General features: G+C 40.5%; 3 protein-coding genes across 3 annotated transcripts in view; all 3 read left to right on the top strand.

The window, feature by feature from the left end:
* Window positions 1-270: 270 nt before the first annotated feature.
* Window positions 271-5,914, top strand: PUS1 (pseudouridine synthase 1). Its single transcript, XM_035340783.1, has 5 exons — window positions 271-542; window positions 1,829-1,966; window positions 2,674-2,776; window positions 3,049-3,743; window positions 4,140-5,914. The coding sequence occupies exons 1-5, from the start codon at window positions 339-341 to the stop codon at window positions 4,188-4,190; spliced, it is 1,191 nt and encodes a 396-aa protein (XP_035196674.1). The 5' UTR covers window positions 271-338; the 3' UTR covers window positions 4,191-5,914.
* Window positions 5,915-6,824: 910 nt separating this feature from the next.
* On the top strand, window positions 6,825-13,412 carry LOC118175067 (E1A-binding protein p400-like). Its single transcript, XM_035340943.1, has 10 exons — window positions 6,825-7,580; window positions 8,953-9,138; window positions 9,380-9,520; window positions 9,978-10,056; window positions 10,514-10,852; window positions 11,105-11,241; window positions 11,772-11,935; window positions 12,087-12,261; window positions 12,350-12,486; window positions 13,342-13,412. Exons 1-10 carry the CDS (start codon window positions 7,416-7,418, stop codon window positions 13,346-13,348), a joined length of 1,530 nt encoding a protein of 509 aa, XP_035196834.1. The 5' UTR covers window positions 6,825-7,415; the 3' UTR covers window positions 13,349-13,412.
* A 3,196-nt stretch (window positions 13,413-16,608) lies between these two features.
* LOC118175066 (E1A-binding protein p400-like) overlaps window positions 16,609-17,323 on the top strand; it is a 10,366-nt gene continuing 9,651 nt past the window's right edge. Inside the window, exons 1-2 of the mRNA XM_035340942.1 lie at window positions 16,609-16,621; window positions 16,924-16,979. The gene's annotated coding sequence lies outside the window, so the exon portion shown is untranslated. The remainder of the gene's footprint in view (window positions 16,622-16,923; window positions 16,980-17,323) is intronic.

The following is a 17,323-nucleotide window of genomic DNA, read 5'->3' as shown; positions in this document are numbered from 1 at the left end:
CTCCGTAGGGCTCGGCTGGGCCCGCTGGGGCCGTGCCCGGCGGGTGAGCGGCGGGGCCGGGCCGCGATGCTGCGCTGGGGGGCGCGGGCCTGGGGCCGGGGCTGGGGCCGGGGCCGGGACCTCGGCTTCTGCCCCGCGGGGCTGGGGCTCGGGTCCCGGCCGCACAACGTGCGTGCGGGCCGCGGGGGGAGGCCGGGGGGAGGGAGGCAGGGCCCGGGTATCTCGCGCCTCGCCGGGGGCCGGGCGGCTCCTTGGGGCTCGCCGGGGTGGGACGGGCCGGGGCTGGCGGTCGGGGCTCGCCCCGCTGAGCGCTCTGCTCCCCGCAGGTGGTTCCCAGCATGGCCGAGGGGCTGCGGGCAGCGGTTGCCAAGAGGCTGAGCGGCGGCGGCGAGGTGCTGGAAAGGCCGGAGGAAAACGGGCGCCAAAGCAAAAGGCTGAAGAGAGACGGCGGTGAGGAGGAGGAGGATCAGAGCAAAAAGTCGCCCAAGAGGAAGATCGTGTTATTGATGGCGTATTCGGGGAAAGGCTACCATGGGATGCAAGTATGTGGGTCAATAAAGCATCGCGGCCAGTGTTACTGAGGTCTGTGGGGTTTCTAGCTGCAGGAGCAGGGAGGGAGGGCTGTGTCTTCAGGAGCTGGGCCGGGAACAGATGGGTTCCATGGCTCCTGGGGTCAAATGGTGTGGTAGTAGCTGGACTTAGGGAGCTGTCAGTTGTACATCTGTTGTATGCCATGACTAGTGAACGTGCCTTTCAGTATAGAGCATCAGCTCTTTCAAAAGCTGTGCTGCAGACAAGGCTCTTGAGGAGGCTGAAAGCACAGGCGCTGCATTTCTGTCAGCACTTGATGTGCTGTCTCATGATCCCTCCCGACCCATGCACCAGCTTCAGATTGAAGCTTTACATTTCAAAGCAGTTGGGCAGAGCTTTCCTTAGGTCAGACCTCAGGTTGTCTCACTGTGTTCTGCAAAACGTGCAGATCCTGGAGAACTGAGCTGCGTATTTTAAAGAAACAAATTGCCATATGTGTTGACATCTCTTGGATTTACGAAGACATTGTACTCAAAGACATTGTAAATTGTCCTTTTTCCAATGTGCTCAATAGGGTGGCTTGTAGCAATTTAGGAACAGGAAAACTGCTGTAAGATTGTTAGGCTTGCACGTGGGATGCTGCTTTGTTGCAGCAGCAAAGTGCCCCAGATTTACTCGTGCAGGAACGGTCCTGTGGCACAGTGTTAGCAGCAACAGCATCATTTTGCTCCATCTGCTGCTCTGCTCAGCATACTGCATGCTCCATACGCATTCCTGAGGTGTAGTTTAAAAGCTCCATGGGATAATTGGTAATGGTTGAACACAGAAGAATTTTTTATGCTTATACAGCAAAGTAGCTTTGTTCAGCAGCAGTGAACAACATGCATGGGCATGTCTGTGGAAGTGCATTTCAACTTTACTGCGTTTGTTACTGAGTGGTGTGTGTTGGAGGGTGTGCCGAGCAGCCTTACACAGGTAGAGTTGCATGTTTCTCTCATAGTTCATCTACAAATGTAGTGCAGAAGTTGCTGGAGCAAATGGTAGTCTGAGTTATATAACAGCTCGGGCTACCTGACCACTAAGAGTCCACTAATTTCTAGAAGCCCAGTTTGCAGAGGCTAGGTTTAGAACAGCAGCTGTTACTGTTACAGGCACTGGCAATTATTTTAGGGCTGTGAAGGGAAGATTTTTAAAAGATTGCATAGTGATACTCAATTAACAAAATTTTTCAGTGATGTTCTCCAGGACAGTTACCCAGTTATTACTATTTGTTTTCTTATTTTATATTCTCTTCTAGAGGAATATGGGATCTTCACAGTTCAAGACAATTGAAGATGACTTGGTATCAGCCCTTGTTCAGTCAGGCTGCATCCCAGAAAACCATGGAGAAAACATGAAGAAAATGTCTTTTCAGCGGTGTGCTCGAACAGATAAGGTAGGTTGGTTAGGGCCAGTGCTCTCCTAAAATGTGGTCTGTTCCCACCAGTGCCATTGGATTGATTGGTAAAGTGTTGTTTAGCATGAGATAACATCCTATTTGGAGAGAATACTACTTGAAACTCCTCCCTTCGTTCATTACTAAAATTAAGTAAAAAGCAAATATTTAGAAAGAGTGGGATATTGATTGTATGGAGTTCGTAAAGCTGGTGCTTCGTACTTACGCTGTGTCCCTTTGCATTGCTATCCCATTCATCTGCTTCAGCTTCCCAACCTGTTGCTGCTCTTCACTGCTCTTGCTGCCTGGCTGATGCAGAGCTTGGAAACGTAACAGCATCACCATTGATTTTTAAGCCTGCCACAGCAGGATTCTAAGTCTGAACTGGAATTCATGGCTGATCTCATGTATAAGTCATTTCTTTTCTGCTGGTGCTTTACTTAATAGTCAAATACAGTGAGATATGTCAGGAAAGGGAGTGCAATATTATGCTAAGATTGCTAAGGTGCTGGGTGGCCACCCAACACCAGCAGGTCTTCCAGGAGGAATCTACTTGGATTTCTGCCTGTGACCTTGCATTTGCCTTACTTCAGCCTGAAATGACCAGTGAGAAAAACTTGTTCTTTAGCTATTTCAGTTCTTCAAGTGCTATTCTAGACCTTCCAAGATACATAATTATCTGTGTATGTGCTTTATGATTTTTATAGGGTGTGTCTGCAGCTGGACAGATTGTGTCACTAAAGGTCAGGCTAATAGATGACATCTTAGAAAAGATCAATAACCATCTTCCTTCTCACATCAGAATTCTGGGTAAGGATGCCAGAATGGGCAAAGAAAACTTTTCAAAGAGGAGCCTTCTCCTGCACAAAGTCTCTCCCTTACCATTATAATTTTCCTCAAAAGCAGTTTAGTTTTAACAAGAATCTATGTTTCTGCTATTTTGAAATTAGTGTCCTATAAAATAAATCTTCGTATATTTGAAATGAATTTTATTTAAAAAAATACATTTGTTGGTAAATTTGAAATCACAATTGGGTTACGGCCTACTCATTCAAAAACTTAACATCTCTTTTTAAAATAAGGGCTGAAGAGAGTCACTGGGGGATTCAACTCCAAGAACAAATGTGATGCCAGAACCTACTCTTACATGCTGCCAACATTTACCTTTGCCCATAAAGACGATGATGTGCAAGAAGAGACTTATCGACTGAACAAAGAGACCCTTGAAAAAGTCAACAAGCTGCTTGCGTGCTATAAAGGAACACACAACTTCCACAACTTCACGTCTCAGAAGGGACCCAAGGACCCCAGTGCCAAGCGGTACATAATGGAGATGTACTGTGGAGAGCCCTTTGTGCGGGAAAACATCGAATTTGCAGTGATCAAAGTGAAAGGTCAGAGTTTCATGATGCACCAAATAAGGAAGATGATTGGACTGGTGATAGCTATTGTGAAAGGTTATGCTGCTGAGTCTATCATAGAGCGCAGCTGGGGAGAAGAGAAAGTAGATGTACCCAAAGCTCCCGGACTCGGTCTGGTCTTGGAAAGAGTACACTTTGAAAAGTACAACAGACGGTTTGGAAATGATGGGCTGCATGAGCCACTGGAGTGGACAGAGGAGGAGGAAAAGATTGCTGTTTTCAAAGAGCAGTATATCTATCCTACTATTATTAACACAGAAAGGGAGGAGAAATCCATGATGAACTGGCTAAACACCCTTTCCATCCATGACTTCAACTCTTCTGCTGCTGAGATGCAAGATAACAAAAATTCAAAGGTAATGATTGAAGCCATTGTTGTTTTCAAACAGAAGCTGCAAGTTAGAATGGCTCTTCCCTTAGTAATATTTTGTTTTCCATGAACATACTGTGGAAGAGGACAGTCATCTGGAGTATAAAATGTTTTTATCTTTTCAGTCTGTGTGCTCTTGATGCTGGTGGAATGGATTAGTGTGTTACTTATGCAGGGTTTTGCATGGGGCAGTTGAGGAAAGGAGGAAGGAATGCTTTGAAACACTGGCTGATTTGACTGCAGAGTCATAAACTGGCAAATCTTGCTGTGTTTTCCTACACTTCTGGAGAAGTTTAACGTCAATGGTCAATGTCTTTTGACTTAGGTCCGTCTCTGGCTATATATGAAATACTGACACACTGTTTTCCATTTTACATTTCAGAACAGCAGCGATCTGGAAGGCAGTGATGGTTGTGGTGATGATTCTGACTGAGTCAGTAAGTGTCTGGACCTGGGACCCTTACTGATTGCAGCTCACTTTGTCTACAAAAAAGTGGCCTTTCTAATCCCAGAACCCAGTAAAGCAGAGGGTTGCGTGCATGCAGAACAATAACCAGATGCCCAGGAAAAACTGGGTGGGGAAAACTGCCGTAGAAGGAGTAAAAGAAGCTGTTGGTACCACTGACTGATCCACCTGCCTGGCATACTTGAAAAAAGTGTAACAAGAAAGAAGCTTTCTAAAAGATTCTTGTAATGCAGATGTCTTAATTGCTATTTGAATAATGCTTTTATTACATGTTTACCTGGAAGTAGTATTTTAAATATGTATAATCTTTACATAAAGATGGGGAAAAACATTTTAATATACTTTTTGGATGATTGTTATGAAATTATGACTCCACGAACTTTCAATTTAGTTTTTATTTTCCTTTCACCTTTAATTAACCTGATCTCTAAACATCATTTTAAGCTTTTATCTTCCATGCCATCCATGGCTTTGTTGTGGAATAATGTGTGGGGTATAAATTCATTATCATGCTAACTGCTGTGAATTCTTCTGCTATTGAATCAAACTTACCATGTTTTCTAAAGCTTTGCAAGCCTAGAGGAAATGATTCCTTACTCAGTGAGAGGTCTTAATGTTGGAACATGGATTGAACCACATATTTTAAGATAAGACCTTTTATTTGAAAGATGTCGGCCTCCCTTTATTGTCCTCATGCTTGGGCAGGCTCAAGAATGTAGCTCTGCAGCTATGTATGTAGTTGGGCATCTACTGCCTGAGGTGTCGTTTCACAGACCTGCAGATGAGCTGTGAGGAACACATGTAAATTAATTGCCAGGACTGCAATTCAAAGCATGCTGCTATGAAAGCTCTAGTGTTCCCTGGGGTGGCTCACTAGACGTGTTGCTGCTGGTTTAGTATTTCTGTTTTTAGTGGAAACTAGCTTGCCATCTGCTAGATTCTGGGTTGATTCAACTTAGCATGTGTGAAAGGAATGGTGCTGACTTCCTCGGGGCTTAATCAAGTCTGCATTTGCTTGTATGTGTGAATTCGTAATTTCTATCAAGCTGCTCAGAGTAGAGGAGTGTGCAGTGATCAGTGATAAGGGAAGAGCATGTCTGAGTGTTGTCTTCCTCTGGGAAATTGTTTTAATTTTCTGTGTTCTGGGATCTGCATACTCTGGAATTCTTGTTCTCCTTTCTGTCCTGTCAACTTTGGATACAGACTAGTCCTGTGCCTAAAGATGTGCATCAAAACTGGGGGTCCATACTGAACTTGGGAGTTACTTCTTGGAGACAGTTCTTTGCACCTTCATTCCATGGCTTCTGATTTTCCACACCTCCTGGATTTTTTTTTTTTTGGCCAAAGTACAGCTGTCCCTTGAAAAGGGATTTGCTTGTTTCATCTGGATTTTAATCAGAGCTTTTTGTTTATGTGAAGGCCTTACTGTTTTGGAATGACAGGAGTGCAAGTGTTCTGGAGAGGGACTCTACCTAGATTTTCCTTTTACATCCCTTGCTAACTCATACTGTTGAACCTAGTCTGTATTAGTCTTCTGTCCAAAGCTCCATCTTTCTGTCCCTTTCAATCTGAGAACAATGCCTTTACTTAAAAATAGAGGCATCAAAACCGACACCAGTGGCTCAGCTGAAATCAACAGGAATTTCTTTCTATAGTCTATGGAGAACAAAATAAAACCAGGGTGTTTCTTACCTCCTGTTAGCGAGTGCTCTTTTGTTTTATGGGGATCGTGAGCTGGGTGTTTGAGCTCTGGTTGTAGTGCAACCACCAAGTGGCTTTGTGGCTCGGGACGTGAGTATAAATAAATAAAGGCTATAAAAGCGATTCAAGCTTTGAAACTGCCCCTTGGGGCATGCTCCGTGCTCAGCCGCGGGTGTTTATGTGGGGTACTCCGTTCTGTCAGGGCACAGGGACGGCAGGCTGACATCGGTGCCCGCTCAGCTTGGGGCCAGCGGCCCGGCTGCTGCCGGACCGAGGGGATCCGGGGCTCTCGGGGGCTCTTTGGGGCTCTCGGGGGCCCCTGCGGGCTCCCTCAGCTCCCAGCACAAGCCACGCCCCCACCACATCCGCCATTAGCGGCGCCTCGCGCATGCGCCTTGCTCACCCCCATCCCGCAGGTGGCACCGTCCCCTGCTGCTGCTCCCCCCCTGAGGCGGCAGTGGTACGGCCCCGGGCGGAGCTCCTGAGGGGCGGGAGCCGCCGCGCGTGCCCGCGGGTGAGACGGCGCCCGGCGCGTGCCCGCTGGGGCCGCGGGAGCGCGCGGTGGGCGCCCGCTGGCGGGAGGTGGCGGGGCCGCGAGGAAGGCGGGAGGGGGACGCGGGGGGAGGCGGCCTCCTCGTCCGTGACGGGACGCTTTCCTCGGCTGATTTCGTTGTCGTTCCAAACCAGCCCTCGCATAAGGACCGAGGTAACAGGAGCCCCGGCCGTCTGGGTACTGTGTGCAACACGAACACTGAGCATGTATGTAGAGCGCCAACCAGTTCTTCCTCCCAGAAAAAAAACTGTTCCAATCGCTCCCATTACGTCTAGTCGGGCATCTCTTGCTGCTAGGTGCAGAAGCATCCTCTATTTTAAAATGTTTTCTTTCAGTGCCGTAATTACTTTTGACAGTGGTAATGGTTTCTAAGAAAAAAAAAGACCTTTAAAATAACACAGATAAATCTTATTAATGATTTATGGTAAAGTATTTGCTATCAAATATAAGGTTTTAGTTTTGTAATTAAAGATAATTGCTTTAATGAGAATTTCTGTAATTGTAAGATTATATCTAACACCAATTATTATAAGACCTAAAAGCCCTCAGGAGAAGGTCCTGGAAGTGTAGGTGCTGCCCGTCTCATTTTCCGTGCATCGGGCTTACCGCCTGTACCCTCTGTGCCTAATTTGTTCATTTCTTTAATTGATGTTGTGGCACCAAGTTTTTCCTTTCTGGTCATTTGATACTTGGATGGAGATTGGTTGCCTCATTATCACCTCTCCGTAGGATGTTAGTTTAAAAGATCTGTGTGTTGTCAGTTTAAAGGGGTGATAAATACACTCTAGACCAGTGCAGACTGATTTGCATCTTCATAGCTTTGAGGTATGTAATTGTCGGGTTGGGTGCTAGGAAGTTGATTTGACCACCTATGTAACAGCGTGCGTTGCCACTTCTTTCTGGTTTGTTTTTAATATTCTGCTGTTATAATTACAGAAATGGTGATTTTTAAAAGTTCCTTTGCAGGTGGAATGCTTCCTGTTCCTCACATGGCTCAACAGATCAGCCAGGAGCAAAATAGACAGCAAAACAAACCAAATTCACCAAGCCTGCATAGCTCCTCAACTGCTTCACACAGCAAGAACCTGGCTTTTCTTTGGCAGGTACGACAAGCAGGTCATGATAAGAAGCATGAGCTTTTGGCCCAAGCTCCAGTTTCCCTACAGCAACAGCTATCAGATTTGCATAGTATATTGTATGTGGCTTTTAATGCCTGTTTGAAATGTACTGAAATTGCTACTGATCTCTGTTCTGCAACATTAAACAGTTCTCTTTGAATACTGGGAAAACTATGCTCAGAATGAAAGAGGTAACATTGTCTTATTGGAAAATCTAGACAAGATTAATTGGCACTTTGCTGCTGCTGCTTTCTCTTGAAATTTTACATCCATAAAGCATGTATGTGGTGTTTTTTTTCCCAATTCACGATGGCTACCCAACTCTCAGTGTAAAGATTCTTTTGATGGATTCTCATTTAATCAAATTAATTTCATGTTGTGGAGAAAGTTTAGGATGTGTGTGCAAAGTTGCAGGTACATTGGTATTTACAGCAAGAGGGAGCACCACGCTAACCTCTCACTGTGAGGCAGTGTTTGCCTTTGTATTGAGACTTTGTGGATGACAGCATTGCTCGAACCTGGGAGAAAGGAGCAAATAGTGTGACTATTTTTTACAGAGGTCTTCACCACACACTAATAATTTGTTTCAAATTGCCCAATTGAACTATATAATGACGTAAATCTCACTTTGCAATACAACTTTGTGTTCATTTAAATTTAGAATGCTCTGTAGCTAGCAGTATCTCTCCTGTGGTTTTTAGAGATGCAGACATGCTACGTAATTTTTCTTGAAGAAAGAAAAGGAATGAGAAAGAATCAGGCAGATTCTCTGGGGAAGAAGAATTCGTATTTCTAATGATATCCTAGAAGGAGATTTAATTAAATACAATCAATTATTTTAACATTTTATGGAACATATTTAGATTAAAGGAGGTAAAACCACAATGAAAATTTGTATTGCTTGTGCTTACTTACCAGCAGCTGCAGAATGCTTGCATGTGTTAAAAAAAGGACCATAAACTAAATTGTATTTGAACTTTTTCTGTCCATCTGCCATTTGGCAGGGCATTTCAGTTTTATGAAAATTCTCACTGTATCAAGCCTGCTCTCCTGATGACGTTTAGAGATACTGTAGTTTAGGAGGAAAAAATAAAGTTATCAAGAGAGGGTATCAGTGCATCTCAAACTTCTCTATAGATCTGATGTAACACCGCCCAATAACAAAGTTCCTCATAGAGTTTTACATAATCTACACAAGATGGGTTATTCATTAGATACTAAATTAAGTGAAACTTCAGATGGTGTAGAATATCTGCAAGGACTGCAGAATCATTTGTATTGGTTATTCGTGTAATGCTTTTCACAGTGTCTGTCTTGCTTTTGTATTGTGCAATAGTAATAATGATCTTACTTGAAGGAAAATGAAATTCTGCAGCGAATAACAACACTCAGGAAAGCAGGTTTATGGTCTCTGAAACGTCTGCCCAAACTCCAAGAGGCCCCACGACACAAATCACACCATGATTATCTTTTGGAAGAAATGCAGTGGATGGCAGCAGATTTTCTTCAAGAAAGAAGATGGAAGATGATAAGTGCCAAGAGGGTAATGTGAATTTGATATTTCCTACTAGAAAAGGAGTTGTGGGTAGGAGGAATAGGCAGTGTTTCCATGGTTAGGACTTAATCACTGCGGGTGTATGACTTTTGTTTTCACAAACGTAGTGAAGAGGCAAGTTTAGGGAGTATCTGTAAAGGGATTGTATTTTTTTTCTTTCTTTAGAAACACATTTATTAGATAGAATACATATAGTGAAAACTTAAAGTAATTGTATGTCTTTATTTAGCTAATTATAAGTGTGCATCATTACCATGAGGATCTGATGCTTCATAAGGAAACATGCAAAAAGAGAGAAGAGAAGCGACTGAAGGCTATTGCTGCTTTTACTGCTAGAGAAATTGAATGTTTCTGGTCCACCATTAAGCAGGTAAATACCTCCCCTCCACCCCCCCAGAGAAGTTCCGAATAAAATCCCAGTGGATCGTAACAACAAGAGTTTTACAACTGAACTTTGTTCAGTCTTCTTGGTGAATATTATACCTTGGTAAAGATAGCTTCATGTTACGAATGCATGAGTAATATGAGGCCTTATATGTCATGAGGAGAGTGTTTTACTAAATCTCATTGGTGCAGTTGGCTCACTGTGAACATAAAAGTTCTGATGCAAGTTATTTTTGAGTGGCTCTGAAGTGTTATGTGGATAACGGCTATTAATGGTCAGTTTTTTATACGCTATTCTTGGAGTGCTCTGCATTGTGGCCATGTCTGAATGTCCGTCTGACCATTAAAGAAATGTTAAGCAATTCACAGCTGTATTTAAAGCTAAGTGCATTCATATTTGTCACTTCCTTCTGCTATTTTTCCCTGCACTCTCTCTACTTTAGGTGATAGATTTAAAATTACAAGTAGAGCTAGAAGAGAGGAAAAGGAAAGTATTCAACTCCCAGAACACCTCAAAAAAAGGTAATAAGGACATCAGCCTTTTTTTTTTTTTTTTTTTTTTTTTTTTTTTTATCATAATATTGTGGGACATGCCAGTAGTAACAAAATAAGCTTACCAAAATAAATATTAAGAAAATAATATTTTGTTCTTGAGTTATACATAGCTCCTTTCTCTAGTTCTCTGACTTCCTGTGTGTTACTAAAGCTTTGGTGAATGCACTGTAAAAGCTTTTTGTTGCTGAGTTCTTGTTTGTATCAATCTTGGTCCCTTGGGGCTGTGAGTGAGACTGAATTCACTAAAACTGTCATATGTGCACCTGTGTCCCACTGCAGGTTGCACTTGTTTATGTAATCATTTGTCATAAACTGTTTTTTATGTTATTCTTATAGTGTAGATTTCTTACGTTCTTTAGACTCTGGCTTAGCTGTAAATGGCATCAAACCTTTTCCGCACCATTAACTTTATTACTTTGTGCAGAAATAAGAGACTCTATGATTGAGAAAGAGAGCCTTCAGGAAGATGTGGTGCTTACAGACCTACTCATGCCCACTGCAAAGAAATATATGGGAGATTTAGCAGACATGGCTGCTGTTGCAGAAGCGTTGTTACCCAAAGGCAGTGCTCAAATCACAACAGCAGTAAAAAGCAACACTCTGTCTTTATTACATGGGACTCTTAGAGAGTACCAGAAGACTGGACTAGAGTGGTTGGCAAAGCTCCGTAAGATGAATCTCAACGGCATTCTGGCTGATGAAGCTGGACTTGGTAAAAGAGTGCAAGTTGTAGCTTTTTTTGCCCACCTGGCATGTAATGAAGGTATGAAATATAGACCTTTTAATATCTATTTTAAAAGTTCATTAGTGAATATATTTTCAGTAAGGAAAAAAATTGCTTTTAATATGTGTAATTTAATGAATGCATCTGAAATACTTTGTATACAAAAGGAGAGACAACTCCTGCCATTGAGTTTTAGTGCATGGTGTTTGTATGTACACAGTTGCCTTTTCTTGTAAGCTGTGAAGTGATATGTAGTCACTTCCAGTTATGTTGCACTTGTTATCTCTGTAGGTAACTGGGGTCCTATTCTTGTTATTTCACAAAACTTTAATGTACCAAAGTGGGAGACTGGACTGAAATGCTGGTGTCCTGATTTGAGAATTCTTCTGTACCTTGGGAATCCAGGAGAACTTCTAAAAACTAGACAGGTATTATGAAACATAGTTTCATCTACACATGTTCTGAGTAAGGTAAGCATTACACTGCAAGGAAGTATCAGGCTGAGTCACACTTGCACCATTGTGGTTAAAAGCTTGAGCACCCTGATCTCACAATCTCTTCCTTTTCTCTATTGTTACGTAACGTACAGAAAGCAGAAGAAGAATGAAGATACTTTTTCATTTCATGAATGCTGGCTAAAAAGCAGAGTGTGGTATTTACCGATAAAACTTGTTTTGATGACCAGCAGTGGCTAGCCTTTTTAGTGCGTATTTATTTATTGGCATGATGTTCCTTGTACAGATGTACAGATGTTTTTGACTCTCTCCCATCTTTGTTCCAATGACTTTTACCTCATCTTAGTATTTGCAGAAGCTTATTAAGAAATTGTGTTGAGTGTATCTTTTTTTTTGGATTTCTCCAATGATGCTATTACAACATACAACTTCTAGCCCTCTTTTTGCTCTGAAATCTGTCAAAAAATATATCCCTTTAGGATGTTTGTGTTTTTATGTTGCAGGAATGGATTGACCCCAACAATTTTTACATATGTGTTGCCTCCTGCAAGCAATTCTTCGAAGACTATGAGGCATTCATGAAAGTGCAATGGAGGTACCTAGTTTTAGATGAGAGGCAAAATAATCTGAAAGAAAAGCACTGGGATGCAGTTTTCAGTCTCCACAGGTCTGGAGTATTCATTACAAGTTTTCCTTTTGCTTTTGTCTTAGATAATTTCTGAAATAACTTCAGCACTTATAACTTTTTTTTTCTTGCTGTGATTCAATTTAAGTTATGAAATAAATTCTATGTTATTTGTTATCTTCATTGTTTATAGTAATCACTGTTTACTCTTGATGGATACACTTCTGCCTACTGCCCTAAAAGATCTGTGGACCATTGCCTGTTTCCTGATCCCAGAGATTTCCAAATTCTATTTGGATTTTACAAAGGTAGCATCTGCAGAAAGGAATGAGGATCATTACCAGACAGTGGCAATAAGACTGCACAGAGTATGTCTCCGTTGAGGATAGTGTCTTATCTAGTATCTCTTTCTCTGGGGGAACGCAATTAAGAAATTACTGTTTTGTATTCTTCTAGGTAGTTCAGTCATTTATTCTGCAGAGGTCCAAAATTCATGTTGAGAAGCAGTTAGCGAGGAAATACGAGCATGTGCTGATGTGTACTCTTTCTAATCGACAGAAGTCAATGTATAAAGACATCCTGTCTCAACCCAGGTACATCTGTTGAGTTGTTCTTAGTTGCTCAATTATTGAAATGATAAGTTAGGAAGCATTCCAGTTACAGTAAGAGAGCTTAACTGTTGCCATGTTATTTTTAAGTGAGTCATGGGCAAACCAAAAGATTAAAGTGTGTGGCATAATCATAGTGCTGTGCAGGCTAATCATGTTATACACTAAGTGGCAACTGCATTCCGTAATTTCTTCCTTCTGTGTTTTTTTTTTTTTTTTTTTTTTTTTAATGTCGAATCCTTTCACAAGGTGAAAAGGAGAATAAATGAACAGTATTTGCAGATTATGGGACAAAAAACAGTATTCTATATTTATAACATAGGCAATTGAGCATGTGCCACAGCTTTTGTTTAAATTTAGCACTTGTTTAGGAACTGAATATCCTAGCTTATATTTTACTTCATTTTCCTAGTGTGCCTTGTTTACATTTTACAGAGAATTTGATGATTTAAAGTGGTATTTACTCGGGCATTAAAAACATGGCCTTAATATTGACAATATGTATTTGTATATTATTTCATGCCACTTTCATTTGAAATAGTGGGTATGTAAGAAGTGCAGGTTTATAATAATGTGAGTTTTCAAATCAGAATGCATTCTATAAATTATTAAAAGTTTGTGTGGATGTGAGAGAAGCTGGAGGAATGGAAGACTGCATTTTTAAAGTCATACTGCAGTAAGCTCAATAAATTGGTTTTGTCAGGTTTAGTTAGAAAAACAATTTGAATGCGCAGAAAGACCTAAGCTCCTAAAAAGCACTTTAAAAGGCTTATTTTCATTTTAAATAACAGAACTCAAGAATGTCTTAGAAGTGGGCACTTTGTCAGTGTTCTGATGCAGCTCCTAAGGGTGTGTAATCATCCTGATCTAATAAATCCCTGGCTTCCCAGCTCTTCCTTTGTGCTAGAGACGCTGGAGTTTAGAACTGCTTCTCTAGTGCTGAATGCGTTAAGATGGGATCTTTGGAAGGTATGTAGGGACGTAACTCTCTTGTGTTTGATTTAATTTGACTGGGAGAGCAGGTGGTTTAGCAGTACAACATCTTACAAGTCAGGTTCCAGTAAATTTCAAAATCTGTGAATTGCTATTAATATTAATTCTTAGATGCAACCACAATGATTATAAACAGTACCTGTTGAGTTCATGGCAGCACTGAATTTAGTAGGGTAAGCTGGCTACTTGCTGTCCTTATCACAGAAGGCCAGACTATTTTGCAACGTTTTCCCTTTTCTGTTTTTGCTTTAAGTTTCCAGTTCATCTAAAATACTGGATCTTGGAATCAAGGGAAAGGTGCCATTCTTGTCTTTCCTCAGGAGCAGCAAGGGCATAATAAAGCTCTATACTGCCCTGAAGACGAGAAGCTATCTCATTCCACAGTTTAGTTGTAACTGTAGTCAGATTTTTTTTTTTTCCTGGGAAATTCAAATAGTTATTCAATTGAGCCTGTTGGAAAACTATTTTGGGATGGGAGGAGGGCGTCAAGGGCTTGTGGAGGAAGTAGGGTTAATGTTTCAAGGTGGGAATGGATGAGACTGGAATCTCGGTTCTATGAAGACAAATGTTTTGATTACAAGCATTGGATTGACTGCAGAGCTTGTAATCTGAGTGTGCTGTCCTCTTGTTGACTCTTGGTAACATGAGCATAATACACTGTTTTCATGGTAGAGGTTGCTGAAACCTTTTAAAGTAACTGCAGCTGCTCTCTGCAAAATCACATGATACTTGACTCTTCCAAGTTTTCATTTAGTTCTGGCTTCAACTGTGAGCTTTTTAATCATCAGATAACGTGGAATATTATTACTACTTTTTAATAGCTGCACTTGAATGGTAGTAGAATATTTCTTTGTTTTCCTTAAGCATGCAGACCTGTCTCTCTTTGATGTGATTGGGATGGAAGACCAAATGACTCGCTATGAAGCACAAATGCTGCCAAAACTGAAAGTAACTAGGAAGTTTATTGAAGAGATCTACTGTTCTCCTTCATCACCCAGACTTGAGCCAGTGAATCTCAAACTAAATAGGTATGCAGTGTTCTAGTGATTTTTAAGAACTGGTTGAAAATGAATATTTGTGAGCACTGAGAGGGTACATTCAGACGCATTTGTCTTGCTATATTGTTTTCAAACTGATTGCTGATAGGACTGTATGTGAGTCTTCTGAGGGAAAGCAAACTGCCTTTTACCACTTGGTAATTCTTTTCATTTATGAAGGCTCACTTGTGATCCTTCCTGCCAAACTTAGAAACACAGCAGACTTCAAGTCTGTTGAACATTGAAAGTGATTTCTGCTGTAGAGAGTTTCCTAAGCATAATAATTAAATCTTCTCCTCCTAATTCATTTTAACACTAAGATGCACTTGCAATGCACTTAAATATTTTTTTTCTTTTTATGGCTTGCTGATGAACTTTGACCTTTTGTTTATCCTATTAACCCTACTCTCTGAAAATCAATTGGGAGAGACATTTTTCAGTCTTGGACTTCAGTAACCATACTCTGCTTTTATCAGATTAATGTATTGTAGAGAGTTTACCTAAACATTGTTCTGACTTATTCTACAGCAGAATTACATTAGCTCCAAGACAGCTTGTGTAACACATGGCTGTAACAGATGACAAGGAGGAGGTCCTGCACTAGTTCTATTAGGCAGTTCTGCCAGAATGAAGCTTTGTCAGTTAATGAAATCTAAGAGTTGGAAGAGAGAGATTTTTTTTTAAAAAAAAAAAAAAAAGTCGAACAGAAACAGATCTCATTCTTTTGCTGTTTAGACACCTTTAGTTTCACTGAAGTATTGTATGTGAAACAATTACTCTGAAGTCAGCTGTTAAAATTTCAGTGTTTTTAAAACCAGACTGTATGAATAATTTGTAGACATTCAAGCTGCATGGAAGTAGAGATCCTCTGCTTTTTGTCCTTACATTGCACCCAGCCACAGTTAAGATTTTGCTTTGTTAATAACTTTGACTTTTATTAGCATCTTTTGGGGAGGTTTTTTGCTGTTTCCAAACTCCAAAGATGATAAAGGTATTTGAGAGATATGTGATCCTTGAATTCCTTTACTTAATCTTTCAGAGATGGCTGGAGCCTCAGAGCATTCAGCATACCTTACGTTTAATAGTATATTGTGTTTCCTCTGCATACTCTAAGTCCACAAGAGAAGCAAAATCTCTCCTGCTGTACACTCTGCAGCTCTTCTAGGTCAGATTACTGATTAAAACTATTTGGTTTTTAACTTAATTTGTGTATTAGGGTGAAGGGACTAACAACTTCCTCATGTATTATTTTTATATGTGTAGTATGATGGACTTGTTAATTTTTAGGTTATTTACACCAGTGCAATATGGACAAAAACCCAAAGGATGGACTAGAGTCTTCGCAAGGTCTCAATTGCAGCAGACAGTGAACACACCAACTGGTATGGCAGACCACCATGAGAAAATACAAAGACGACAACCCCTTGCCATGTTTTCAGAATTTCAGCATAGAAAAGGTGTGTGGTACACATAAAGTGTTGCTTTCTGACTTTCTCATATAATTGCTTATTTTTATATTGTTCAAAGTTGGAGGAGAAATAAGGTTGTACTGTTCTAAGAGCTAAAAATTGCTAAAAATGAACAGTGAAGGATAATCCTGTGGTTATCTTCTCCAATAACTTTGCATAAAATATAGCTGTGCAGACTCTTGAAGCCCTCACAAAGTTTGTAGTTATCAATTCATACAAATACACGTGAAATATCAGTCAGTTAGCATCTAGGAAATTATCCTCACTGAGGGAAGAACATTTTGCATGTAGTTTAACAACAAACAGAGAGACCTAGTCTGTTGGTATTTAAGTGCAACCCAGGAGTCATGTCTGGAATAAAATTCCTCTTAGCTGGAAATACAGCATATAATAAGCATGTCAATCTTCTAGTTTACAGAGGGAATTATTTTTAAACTTTGTACCTTTTTTGTCTTAACAGCCAGCAAAGTAGTAATTGGCCCAGTGGCTTCCACTACTGGAGCACAAGAGAGAATTGGTCAGCCAGAGAAACGTGTAACATTACAGTTTAGAGGGAAGACTTTTACTTTGTCTTAAGTCAATTCTGTCTGCTTGTTGGTAGACAGTCTTTGAAGCAACAAGGTGTGACATTATGCAGTACACTTTTATTTTTTTAAACAGTGAATCTCTTGCTTGTCTTTAAATGTGTTTCTTTCTAGAAGAGCATGGAACTTCAGTGAAGCTCATTGATCAGCCTGAGCTAATTTTTTTTTTCTTTTCAATTTTTTCCATTTAGAAATGGAAACCATAGAAGCTAGAATATCCTAATATTGTAATGTCATGTCTATGAAATTAAATGGAATTATTTTTCTTCACTAAAATATTTTTCTTGTCTTGCTGCTTTCCTGGAAAAATGAATTTATTAATTCATTTAAATATAACAGTGGATGACTCAAGCACTAAATCTAAACTGATATCTACACGTTGGTGTCCAACTCAGGTATTACACTAACTCTTTGTATGATAGAGTACTTACTTGATCACAAGCAATGTAACATATACAAGATTCCTGTGTGGTTATCTGGTCACTGAAATAGACAAAGCTTTTATTTTCAGAGTATGTAGCATCCACTAGTCTCATCTACCTGTCATACTGGACTCTCCAATGGTGTTTTGAAATGCCATTATATTTTTTTATACTTTTTTTCTGGTAGGCATACAGTAGGAAATCAGTTTTATTTTCCATTAAATATCAAACTTAATGTTTGTGATACAAGGACAGATATTATTCTCATCTTTTTTTTTTTTTCATGTTTGCTTCTCCTTTCATATCAATTCAAAGAA

This window comes from Oxyura jamaicensis, chromosome 15 (assembly GCF_011077185.1).
Source record: "Oxyura jamaicensis isolate SHBP4307 breed ruddy duck chromosome 15, BPBGC_Ojam_1.0, whole genome shotgun sequence".
NCBI lineage: Eukaryota > Metazoa > Chordata > Aves > Anseriformes > Anatidae > Oxyura > Oxyura jamaicensis.
The sequence above is the reverse complement of the archived record's forward strand: the minus strand, read 5'-3'. Positions and strand labels throughout refer to the sequence as shown.